The 12,473-nt window shown below is 44.2% G+C and overlaps 1 protein-coding gene and 1 pseudogene across 2 annotated transcripts; both read left to right on the top strand.

Annotated features, from left to right (window-relative positions):
• Nucleotides 1–2,823: 2,823 nt before the first annotated feature.
• Nucleotides 2,824–7,531, top strand: LOC136451807 (uncharacterized). 2 transcript variants are annotated; one of them, XM_066452486.1, is made up of 8 exons: nucleotides 2,824–3,240; nucleotides 5,165–5,428; nucleotides 5,513–5,584; nucleotides 5,679–5,717; nucleotides 5,837–5,944; nucleotides 6,038–6,135; nucleotides 6,298–6,409; nucleotides 6,785–7,531. In XM_066452486.1, exons 1-8 carry the CDS (start codon nucleotides 2,839–2,841, stop codon nucleotides 7,031–7,033), a joined length of 1,344 nt encoding a protein of 447 aa, XP_066308583.1. In that variant the 5' UTR covers nucleotides 2,824–2,838; the 3' UTR covers nucleotides 7,034–7,531. The 2 variants fall into 2 exon arrangements, with proteins under 2 accessions (XP_066308583.1, XP_066308584.1); XM_066452487.1 differs by having other exon boundaries at nucleotides 6,738–6,875.
• A 1,484-nt stretch (nucleotides 7,532–9,015) lies between these two features.
• LOC136454425 (uncharacterized) lies at nucleotides 9,016–11,149 on the top strand (annotated as a pseudogene).
• The last annotated feature ends 1,324 nt before the right edge of the window (nucleotides 11,150–12,473 follow it).

Here is a 12,473-nt window from a genome sequence, read left to right on the forward strand (position 1 = left end):
CTGCAGATTGATTGCTAGGCTTGATTTGCCTTTGGGTATTGGTGATACAGATGCATTTGAGGAGTACATTCAACGTGCTCATAACCCTAGGTTTCGTAGGGTGTCTAGACAGTCCACCACTAGAGACCTTCGTGCTCTATTTACTGAACGTCGTAATATGCTTAAGAATCATGTTTTGTCTGGTGCATCATCTGTTGCTTTGACATCTGACATATGGTCTGGAAATGCTAAGGAGGACTACATTAGTGTAGTTGCTCATTATGTGAGTGCAGATTGGGAGCTACAAAAAAAGGTAATTGGCCTCAGGTTAATTGAGGTGAAGCACACTGGTGAGAATATTTCTGAAAAAATTGCTTGTGTGGTTCAGGAATTTGGTATGATTGACAAGATTTATTCTGTTACTCTAGACAATGCTTCCTCCAATGCTAAGGCAATGGAGACTTTGACACCCATGTTTGCATGTTATTTAGGTTCTGATCCGACACCTACTTCATCAGATCCTAATAAACGTAAATATAATCTTATGCATCAGCGTTGTGCTTGCCATATCATTAATTTAATTGTGAAATCTGGTTTAAAGAGATTTAAAACTTACACAGAGGATTTTAGAACTGCTATTAACTTCTTAAATTCATCTAATCACAGAATTGCCATGTTTAAGAATTATTGCAATGCTCAGGGTGTTAGACCTAGAAAGTTTGGTTTAGATATGGATGTGAGATGGAATGCTACATACCTTATGCTTAAACACTTGCTACCTTACAAGGAGGTTTTTTCTGTGTTCATTAATGCAAATTTTGGCTGCACATTGTTGACTCCAAGACATTGGCTCATTGCTGCCAAGATATTGGAGTTCCTGGAATTATTTTATGAATCAACATGTGTTCTATCTGGTGTTTACTATCCAACTAGTCCACTAATTCTGCACCATATGCTTGACATTGCTCATCATTTGCATGAAAGTGAAAAAGATCAAAATCTAATGGCTGTTGTCTATCCTATGAAGCTTAAATATCTTAAGTATTGGGAAAATATACCTCTGTTATATTCTATTGCTTTCATTCTTGATCCTAGAGCTAAGTTGAGAGGTTTGTTTAATGTGCTGGTAATACTTAAAGAGAACATTGGTGTTGATTACAATAAATATTATGCTGATGTTAAAACTGAAATTTACAAGTTATTTGCCAAGTATGACAGCAAGTATGGTTCTACAAGGTCTCAAAGGCCTGTACATCCTGCAGTCAACTCAGGTAAGAGGAAACAAGCATGGGGAAGGATCTTTGGCGGCCCTGGATCATCAGCTGTTGTTGGTCATCCTCCCCCTGCCTCTGTCTCCACTTCAACTCAATCTGCTGCCTCTGTTGCTTGTGAGCTCACAACTTATCTGGATAGTGACAATGTCACTGCATATGAGGATGATTTTGATTTGCTTCTCTGGTGGCGTGACCACAAACTAACCTATCCTGTTCTTTCTATAATGGCAAGAGATATTATGGTTGTTCCTGTTTCTACTGTCTCTTCAGAATCATGTTTCAGTTTAACAGGAAGGATTATTGAGGAGCGGCGCCGAAGACTTCTGCCTGAACATGTGGAGATGCTTGCTTGCATTAAGGACTGGGAGCTGGGTGATAGAAGACTTCAACATTCTACTGACAACCAAGAGCTGGCAGAGTCCTTTGAGAATCTGTATCTTGATGTTCCTGAAGATGGATCTGGGCCTCCTTCTGCTAGCACATCTGCAAGTGCTTCTGTTGCTTCTGCTTCTGCTGCTACCTGAGAGCTGAGAGTTGAGAGTTCAGTTTGAGAGAGTTGAGATTGAGACCTGTGAGGCTTGAGAGTTGAGACATAATGCTTGTATCTGGTATTTGTATTGTGAACATTTGAACATTATAAGAGCTGTGCTGCACTCTTTTTTCCTTTTTGGGGTTTCTCACAAGGGTGAGTTTTACCCAAAAAGGTTTTTAATGAGGCAGCATTGCACACAGCTCATTTCTATCTTTAAATCTTTGTCTTTTGTTGTGTTTGAGTCTTGCTGTTAAGTTGTTAAATAGTTAAGTTGTTTTTGTGATTCTGTGAATGACTTGTCAAAATTATGAATGTGCTGTTGATTAAGAATCTGATGAGTGGTTTTCTACAATTTGGGTTGTGGGCTGGCACGGCCCGCAAGTTTTGGTCGGGCTGTGCGGGCGGCACGGCCCGAATTTCAGCCCGAGGGGCCGTGCTTGGGCTGTCAACGGGGCACGAGGCCCGGTAAGGCACGGCACGGGGGGCACGGCGTGCCGTGCCGGCCCGACACCAGCGGGCCATGCCTGGCCCGTGCCCGGGCCGTGCCGAGCCGGGCCGGCCCGATGGCCATATATAGCTGCACTCACGACACGGCGCGGAAGGCCTCATCTTCACGTGGGTTGCCTTCCAAACAAGCCAGGCGAGCCGCACTTTCTCCAACAGGTGTTTTTCGTGCCGCAACTCCAAACATTCGGCACACTCTCCACTCCACGCCTGCACCCCCATTCATTTTCACGCGCTGGCTCACTAAAAGTTCAACGAACTTTTTGTCTGCTACACTCACGACACGGCGCGGTAGGTGTCACCTTCACGCGGGTTGCCTTCCAAATAAGCCCTAAAAACCTTGGTGCTCACAATTTTGCTCACGCACGGGTGGTTGAGGGGGTTTATTGATATGCATTGTTAGGTTTATTGATATGCATTGTTACACGTGGTGCAGTCATGGTTCGATAGAACAGTGGTGTGGCTTGACCACTTGGGTCGCCTAGGTAATTATTACAAGAAAAAATAGTTATTAGAACCTTAATGGCAGATTTATCAACGTAATGGAGCATGATGCATCGAGATCCATGCAAGGGTAGTGATGAAGAGTGCCCAAGAAGCTTGTGTGTCCGCCCTCTCACCTCCTATAAAACGGGAGCGAAGACGGCCCTCCCCTCGGAGGCTTGCAATCCCATCTTGCTCCGGACAGAGCCCTCGTTCCACACCGCCGGCGACCTTTTCCCTCCTCCGCTCGAGGAGTGGGCTTGGCCAACGGAGGGAGACCATATGGGCGCGGAGGCAGGGCATCCGCAGCAGCAGCCTCCCTCCTCCCTCCGTCCCGGCAGGGAGGTTGCGGCGGCGCCGCCGCCCGCGGTGCTGGGGCTGCAGCTCTCGGCGCTAATCGACCACGTCGCGCGCGTCGACTGGTCCCTCCTCGACCGCGTCCCTGGCGACCGCGGCGGCTCGCAGCAGGTACTTCGTTCTCCTCCTTCCCTCCCTCCACGCGCAACACGGCCGTATAGCTATAATTCGCTTCGCTTCAACTGCTCCATGTTCAATCGTCCATTTAATTCACAAATTGAAATCACAATCCCAATTCGACCTTGCAATGCCCGGTCTGGTAGAGTAACACTGCTGTATGATTGCCAGATGCTCTCCTTCCTCTTAATGTTGTTTGTTATCGGAGATTCCTTTCTATTTCAAGGGCCAACACATCCTCGGAATTCTACACCCTTCCCTTCCTTTTCTTCCCCTTTTGGGTCTCAGGATGGATCGTTTGCCATCATGTGGTTGTTTGAGCCTTTGAGGTAGGTTCTTGCATTAGTGCTGAATTCTAGCTTTAATCGCGGCCCCACCATGTTCCTTTTCCAAGTTGTCGGCTGGCCATGTGAGTATGTGATGTTTGGATCGTTTGTTCTTCAACATCTAATGCATTCAAATTTTGTGATGAGATTTCTGTATATTTTTCTGAAAAAAACTAAGTCCCTGCCACAAAAAGAAACCTGTCTGATCGAAATTGGAATTTCATACGTTATTGCTGCATCTCTGTGCTTGAAATGGTTTGCAGCTAATTTTGTTTAGTTCATTAGGAAAAAAATGCTTTGGCTAATGAATGGGTTGCTGAATTATGTTATGTCTCCCTTGAATTGTCAATAAATTGCTTGTTCTTTTGTTCCACATGGTTCCACTCTTCCAGTACTTGAACAGAATAATTCAAAAGGCAAGTACTTTTGGGGTGTACAGGCAGATATTTCCTAAATTTGACGTGGTCTGTGCTTTAGTTAACTGCAGCTATTATTGATTAATTCTAGTGTTGCTTTCACTGAAAAAGGGCCTGCCTGATGGTTGGCATGATCTGCACTGCACACTTCAGGAATGGTCAAGCATGGACTAACGTTTCCCAAATTGATTGGTCTGTTGACACCTAACTGTTTAGTCCCCAGAGTTGGTAAAAGTCTGTACTCTGTAATGAAAGAAACTGGTTGCTACTATCGACAGGGATCCTTGACTTTTTTATGCAAAGAAATATAGCTGCAGATCCAACTTGTCAATTTTTTATACTTAAATGTGTCATCGCTATGTTTGATCTTCGCAAAGTTGTGCAGCGTTGATCCGCAAAAAGTACACTTGGAATGGTCTTGAGTCTTAATATCAGTTCTATGTGATTCGAGACACTCAGACCAATAAGAATTAGCCCCTCTTATGATGTGACTGCTGAGTCCTTGTGTAATATCTATATTGCAATTTTCTTTTCTTTTTTTATTTGGATAGATGAAATGATAATTTCATAACGCTTAGATTCCCACTTGGTTTTATAATGTTAAACCATGTACCTATATCTTTGGATTGTGTGGAATAGGTTAGAGGTTTTCCCTGTTATCTATCGAATCCACTTACTCTGTTGTTTATGATCTGAGAGTCAAAGATTCTTCAGTTGATCATGCTGAAATATTATCAATTTCCTTCCTGTTGGTTAGTATGATTCCAAGAGGAAGACATTTGGCTTTAGCTTATAAACACGGCGAAAGCACATGCATACATGTGCAGGAACATAACTATGCTATTTCTTCTTTGATACCATTGAAAATAAATTAGGAAGCAAAGTTACCCAAGAAAAGTGGAAATTATATGTTTTGTTAATTGATTACCTTCTGCAGCCTTTTAACTATTGTTTGGAGGTTGAAGAATCATGCATACAGTCTATTTTATTGTACTTTTTTGTGGTCGCATTTGCATCATCCATTATTCCTCTGAGCCTTGGTTGGTTTTATATGATATCAAGATTCACTACTACAGTGCAACTAACCTGGCATAGTAACATCATTCACGTTGGAAAGCAAAACTGTGTTATTGTGTTAGGTTCAGAGTTTTCATCTGCAATTGGTTCTATTTACAGGTGTCCATTGAGGAGCTGAATCATATTCTTGATGAAGTGAATGCCCACATCCTTCCTTCCCGCAATGATCTCACTCCAATAACTACAATAGCCGGTGGAAGTGTTGCCAACACAATCCGTGGGCTCTCTGCTGGTTTTGGCATATCAACTGGAATAATTGGAGCTTGTGGAGATGACAACCAGGGCCTTTTGTTTGTCAACAATATGAGCTTTAGTGGTGTAGATCTCACAAGATTAAGGGCCAAAAAAGGGCACACTGCTCAGGTAGCCTAATATCTGAAGCCAGAATTTATCTTTTTTGCCCTTATTTTACTGCATAGTGGATAAGGCTGAAAAGCTCTATTATAGTGTGTGTGCTTGGTCGATGCAAGTGGCAATCGCACCATGCGGCCATGCCTATCTACCGCAGTCAAGATACAGGTATCTCCTTATTTGATAGTGTTAAATGTTTCATAGAGTTACTTATATCTCTTAACAATATTATGATTGTTGAGATCATTTCTCCATCAAACAGGCCAATGAATTTAGAAAGGAGGATTTCAAAGGCTCCAAGGTGCCTTCCTTTTTCCCCCTTTTGTGCATATTTCATTTTGTGATATATGTATTCTTCTTAGGAGAAACATTCAGAGCATATGTCTCTGTTAAGACTGAATTTTCACTGCTATGATGCAGTGGCTTATTGTGAGATATGCGCAACAGAACATGGAACAAATTATTGAAGCTATTAGGATTGCAAAACAGGAAGGCCTTTCAGTATCATTAGATTTGGCCAGTTTTGAGGTCTGTATGCATCTTTATTACTGACCGTATTGCTCAGTTGAAGTCAACTTTGTAAACACTGTCTCATGTTTCTTTGTGACTGGCTACATGCAGATGGTTCGCGACTCTAGGTCTAAACTCATTAACCTTTTGGAGACTGGTAACATTGACCTTTGCTTCGCCAATGAGGATGAAGCTAGAGAGGTTATAGGGTGAGTCTTTCTAAAATCGTATATTAATGCATCTAAGTAGGAAAGCAATGAAAGAATGGTGAATTCAATTGGATAAAATTATCCGTTCACATCTTTTGAAGTGACATAGTGCAACCAATCTAAGGTAGGTGCCTGGAGTTCATCTGTTGCTTTTATCTGCAGGGGAGGTCTGGAATCAGATCCAGAGGAGGCACTTGCGTTCTTGGGCAAGTATTGCAAATGGGCTGTGGTGACACTTTCTTCAAAGGGATGCATGGCAAAGCATGGCAAACAGGTGAGTTTCAGTTGTTGGCCAGTTGTATTCTGCATGGTTAGTCAATAATGTTCGCACCCAATTTAGATGACGATCTTCTTAAGAATGACATTTTAGTTGGTATATCTTCTGGAGAATGACAGCAAGTCTTTTCAGTTGATACGACGCACAATACCAAAATCGTGGCAAATGAGCAGGCTGAGTATTTAGTAGTAGAACCTATAACAGTAGAATAGTAATACTAGAATAAAAATGTACAGAGATATGTTCCAGATGCATTTTGTTTTTATTCCAACTGGTGTTGAGTATTGAGCACTGACCACGTGTCCTTGTTTTTGGCGGTAAAAAGATATTGACCACAAGTATGTAACAGCGATGATGGATGAATGGATGCAGGTCGTTCAAGTGCCGGCAATCGGGGAGAGCAACCCGGTGGACACAACTGGAGCGGGCGACCTGTTCGCGAGCGGCTTCCTGTACGGGCTGGTGATGGGGCTGCCGCTGGAGGAGTGCTGCAAGGTTGGGGCGTGCAGCGGCGGGTCGGTGACGCGGGCGCTCGGCGGGGAGGTGCGGCCGGAGAACTGGCAGTGGATGTACAAGCAGATGCACGCCAGGGGCCTGCTGCTCCCCGAGCTCAAGAACTGAGCTAATGCTGCTGTAGCTGTAGCTAGCTGCATGCTGCACCAGCTGTTGTATCTCTCAGCACTCCTAAAGACTCGTATCACCACCCTGGAGCAAGAGGCCATTATACGGCCTCCCATTGTTGGTTGTTGCCGTTACCTTTCCCCCGCTAGTCTGTTACTTTTACTAGAATATTGGTTTCCATGCTTGATTGCTGGCATGGCGAAGGACGGACAGCCGCGCAGGCAGGCAAGCACATTAGTTGATTTGTTGAAGTAACCGCAGCCCGCAGGGCCACTCCTAAGAATGAATCAATCTGATGGAGTATATTGATTGTTGCACTAAATGTGTGTGCTAGAGTACTATTCCCTTGGTCTAAAATATTATGTCGTTCTATCTTTTTTAGACACAAAATTATTATTATGTATACGTAGATACAAGTCATATATGTAGATATATATAGAAAAAAAACTATGTATTTGATGAAAAAACCAAAATAACAGTATACGTCCAATTGAGTAGCAGCAGATGCGTTTCAACAATAACACACACTTTTATATTAGACGAACAGCACTGTATTTTCAATGTCAAGAAGAAAAACGAATTAACATAATTAACCCTTCTATCACTGCCGTGAGATGTGTCCCAAACTTTAATTCGTTTTGCCTTTATTTTACTATATGTATCTAGACACAGCGTATATTTAGATATATAGAAAAACTATATAACTAAAAAACAAAATGCCATATAATTATGCTCTCTATTGTTCTATGTTAGAGATTTTTATTTAAAATTTTGAAGCCAAACATAGCAAGTTTGACTCTGTTATTTTTGACCAATGATCAGTCAAATTATGCATACGTTTAGTGTACAATAGTTATGTCAGATGATAGTATTTAGAGTGCTCTTAAGATGATGTTGACTTATAGATAGAAAGAAAGCATAGCAAGCGAGAATTAATGGTCGATATTGACTTCTATATACTATACATAGTGTACAAATAGCTATAGCATCAATAGGAAAAGCAAATTAACAAAATTCCCTATTGTCACTTTTGACGCATGAGGAAAGAGAGTACACACTCTATTCTTAGAGCATCTTCAAGAGTTTTCAAAACCCACTCCAAATTTTGAGTTTTTAGATTAAAAAAACAATTCTTCAATAACTCTTTATGTCAACTCTTAATCTTTCTGCACATGAAGGACATGAGAAATAATCTCCTACAACTAAAAAGAACAAAGCATAGACACTTTTTGAATGTGACATTTCAACGTGGGTCCATCGTCCTGCCTCCTGCTATCCCGCGTCGTCGGTCTGCCCACGCGTGAGATCCCGCGGCGCCCGCAGGTGGGACCTCCTCCCAAGCCTACGATCCCGCAGCGCAGGTGGGTCCGCCCAAGCCTGCGATCGCACGTGCTGCCCACTGGTGAAGCCCTCGCTCCCTCCACCGCCCTCGCGAGCCCTCGCCTTTGGCCTCACCGTCCCACCTGCCCCTCTCCGCTCCACCCGTCGCAAGAGGTACCGCCAAACGCTCAGAGATCGTAGCTCCGCCATCACCGTCCACCAACCCCTAGATCCCCGAACCCTGTCATCCACCGGCCAAAGCTTCTATCCACCAGCATGCTCGTCGTCTGTGGAGAAGGAGGTGGGCGATGGTAGCGGCAACGGCACTGCACGGGAACGAGTGAAGCAGCGAGGGTCCCGGCAGGGTGAAGGCCGCGGATCCAGATAAGGTGGCCACGTCTGTGAGGAGGATCCTCGCGGCGCTGTGCTGGGCGCCACCGCCACCGCCGCCGCAGAAGTCCGGGAAAGCACGGCGACGGTTGGAGGTGTCCCTTTTTCTCGACTAGAGATCCGTGGGGATATTTAACTTTTTACCATCATAACGGATGGCCACTCCTCGGATAGCAGGTTTAGAATTGGCGCTACGATTTTAGCAGCTGAGAGAGAAAACGATACATTTTTACCACAATTACTGGCGTGGCACGCCACCTCAGCTGGCCAGCATGGCAGGCGAAGGGAAAATGACCGCCCCTGCCCCTGCCCTCTCTATCCCTCCCCACGCGCGGCCCGCCCCACTCCAGCTCGCCCTTCTGCTCCTCCTTTCTTCTTCCTCCCGCTCTGCACGCCGCCACCCAACGCTGCCGCACACCCCGCCGCGCCCAACGCCGGCCCCCACCGCTAGCCATGTCCTCCCCGAGCACCTTGGCGTTGGAGTGAAGGTACGTGCCTTCGAGGCCCTCTCTCCCAGGTCCGCGTTTGCCATTTGATTTTGGGGTTAGGGTTAGGGTTCGTCGATTTGATTTGGTTTTTGGGCTTCTCTGCTTCTCAGGCCGCTGTGCATTGGATTCTTCAAACAATGGATTGGAGTGGCTGTCCTGTTTGGTAAGCTAAATTAGTCCCTCCCATTGTACGCTAGCCGTGCAGTGTAGGATGTACTCTAACTCTTCATTTATTTCTTGTTGATGCATTATGTTAGGATTGATCCTGGCAACGCGTTTAGGCTAGTTGTTAAGGTTTCTAATTATGTCGCTGATGGGGAGTATGGGCTAGTAGAAATGGCCGAGCAAGAGCATGAGTTGTGGTTGGACAGAACTGGGCAGTATACTCTTGAGAAATTTTATAATGACATGTCCACAAAGATCATATGGGGGCCATCACAAACTCTATCAGTGTGGGTACTTGACAATGAAAGTATAGGTTCTGAATGGAAAGTGAGAAGGGATGAACATTTTCAGCAGTTGGTGAAGGATAGATGGGCACAAAGGGTTGCTTTTCTTGTAGTTGATGTTGTCAGTAAACATGCAACCTCTGGTAATGCTAGTTCTTCACGTAGATATGCATCTGGGGTCACTACAGGTGAAGGCAGTGGAATTCCTGGTAATAATGCAGAGGGCACAAGTGATACATGCAGTTCGCCGCCTCCATCTGTGCCTCCTGATATACCAGAACCAGTTAATTGGGCCAATCTGATCATACAACAAGATGAAAGTCATGATGGTGATGCTACTGCAGCTGCAGATGAGGACAAAGTATATGAGGCAATGGGCTTTAGGGCAGCAGATGAGGGGGCAGAACAAGCAGCAAGGGAAGCAATACCTATTCCTGCAATGACAGCTGAAATGCAACAGGATATGAGTGAAGCTGCTATTCCAGTGGATGGCAATGTATCAGATGAGCCTGTGCTTGATTGGGACATGGATAATCCTGACCTGTCTGTGGGAATATCATACCCTAGTATGCATGATTTGAGGCTAGCAGTGAAGCAGCATGTCATTGTAAAGAAGTTTGAACTTGGTACTGCTCATTCTGATAAGAAAAGATATAGGACACACTATGCTGCTCTTGGATGCCCTTGGATTTTTAGAGCTAGGACACAACATGATGGGAGTGTTAGGGTACATTTTCTTATTTTTTAGTACTAGTGACTTAATTGTCTCTCTTAGCTTTTTACTTATGCAGGCTTCTTCTATCCTTTTGCAAGTTCAGATAAATGAAGGTGTACACACTTGTGCTTCTAGATCAAGAGTGGAGGGGTGTACAATGGCTTCTCAGGCTTGGGTGGCAGAGAGGGCTATACCCTTACTCAAGAAGAAGCCTAGCATGGGTCCTAAGGCATTACAGGAAGCCCTTCAGGATAAGTACAAGATTCAGATCAACTATTAGACTGTAGTTTATGGTAGACAAAGGGCAGCAAACAAGTTGTTTGGTAAATGGGATGATTCATTTGATTGGTTGTACAGATTCAAGGCAGAGGTTGAGATGAGATCACCTGGGAGTATATTAGAGATAAACACTGAGACTATGGAGGACAAGGTACATTTCAAAAGGTTCTTCTGCTGTTTCAAGGCTGCAATTGATGGTTTCAGATATGGTTGCAGGCCGTATATCAGTATAGACTCAATAGCATTGAATGGACTTTGGAATGGACATCTGCCTGCAGCTCAAGCTTTGGATGGACATAATTGGATGTACCCATTGGCTTTTGGATTTTTTGACTCTGAGACTAAGGAAAATTGGACATGGTTTATGGAGCAACTAAGCAAGGCAATAGGCCCCATGGACAAGCTAGCTGTTTGCACTGATGCTTGCAAGGGCCTTGAAGCTGCAGTTGCCAAGGTTTTCCCAAACTATGAATAGAGGGAGTGCTTCAGGCATCTTATGGAAAATATGAAGAAGTACTACCATGGTGATGTTTATGCCAAGAACATGTGGCCTGCTGCTAAAGCTTATGCACCACACAAGTTTACCCATTTCTTTGACAAGGTAATAAAAGCTAGCCCAAGTGTGCTTGACTGGCTCAAAGATCATCACAAGCTGTTGTGGGCAAGGAGCAAGTTCAGTCCAGACATCAAATGTGACTACATAAACAATAATCTGGCTGAGAGTTGGAATGCTTGGATCAAGGAGCACAAGGATCTACCTGTTCACTGCTTGGCTGATGCAATTAGAGAGAAGACACTCAGGCTTTTTGCAAAGAGGAGGAAGATAGCTAATGCTTTGCCTCCTAGAATCCTACCTGCAATTATCCATCAACTCAATGCAGCTTCCAGGGGTTTAGACCATCTTTAAGTGACTAACAATCACCCAAAAGAAGCAGAAGCGACTGAGATCTACAAAGATGAAGAGGTTAGAAGGCATGTTATGTATCCAACACAACATATTTGCACATGTAGAGAGTGGCAAGTGACTGAAAAGCCTTGCCCTCATGCATTGGCTTTAATCACAACTCTGAGGCAACCAAATATGGCCATGTATGTGAACAACTACTACTCTATTGAGAAGTTATAGGCTGCATACAATGGGATTATTCCCGGCATAACAGATAGTGGACAGTGGCCCCAGGTGGACAAGGGCTTCAAGTGCTACCCACATGATATGAAGAAGAGAGAACAAGGCAGACAGAAGAAGAACAAACATCTTGCCCCAACTGAGAGAAGTGGCAAAGCAACAAGACAGGTGAAATGCCTTGGTTGTGGTGAGTATGGCCACATGAGTGGAAGCTAGAGGTGTTCACTAACTGGCACCACAAAAAGGTAATGTACTGCCCCTACTGTTAAGTACAATTATAACAGTTAACCATAGACCCTAACAACTACATTGCAGAAAAAGGACTAAAAAATCAGCCCCTAAACCTGGAAGAAAGAAGAGGCAAATAGACCCTACTTCTAGTGGAGAAAATACACCAAGAACAAGGGCATCAATGGCTAGAGAAGCAGCAGCTAAGGCAGCTAGGGAGGCTCAGGAAGCTGCAGCTAAAGCTTCTGTAGCAGCTGCAGAGAGAGAAGTCCTAGATGTGGCTCCAATTGAGGTTCAACATGCACCACCCTCAACCAATGCAGCAACTAGAAGGTATGCCATACTTATAAAATTGCATATTTATGAATATCATCTAACACTTGGTATGTCCTTTAAATAGGAACCTCTGCTGGGATCTACAGGTGCTAAATGAGGTCGATGAAAC

The sequence above is a fragment of the Miscanthus floridulus genome, chromosome 5, assembly GCF_019320115.1.
Source record: "Miscanthus floridulus cultivar M001 chromosome 5, ASM1932011v1, whole genome shotgun sequence".
Classification (NCBI taxonomy): Eukaryota; Viridiplantae; Streptophyta; class Magnoliopsida; order Poales; family Poaceae; genus Miscanthus; species Miscanthus floridulus.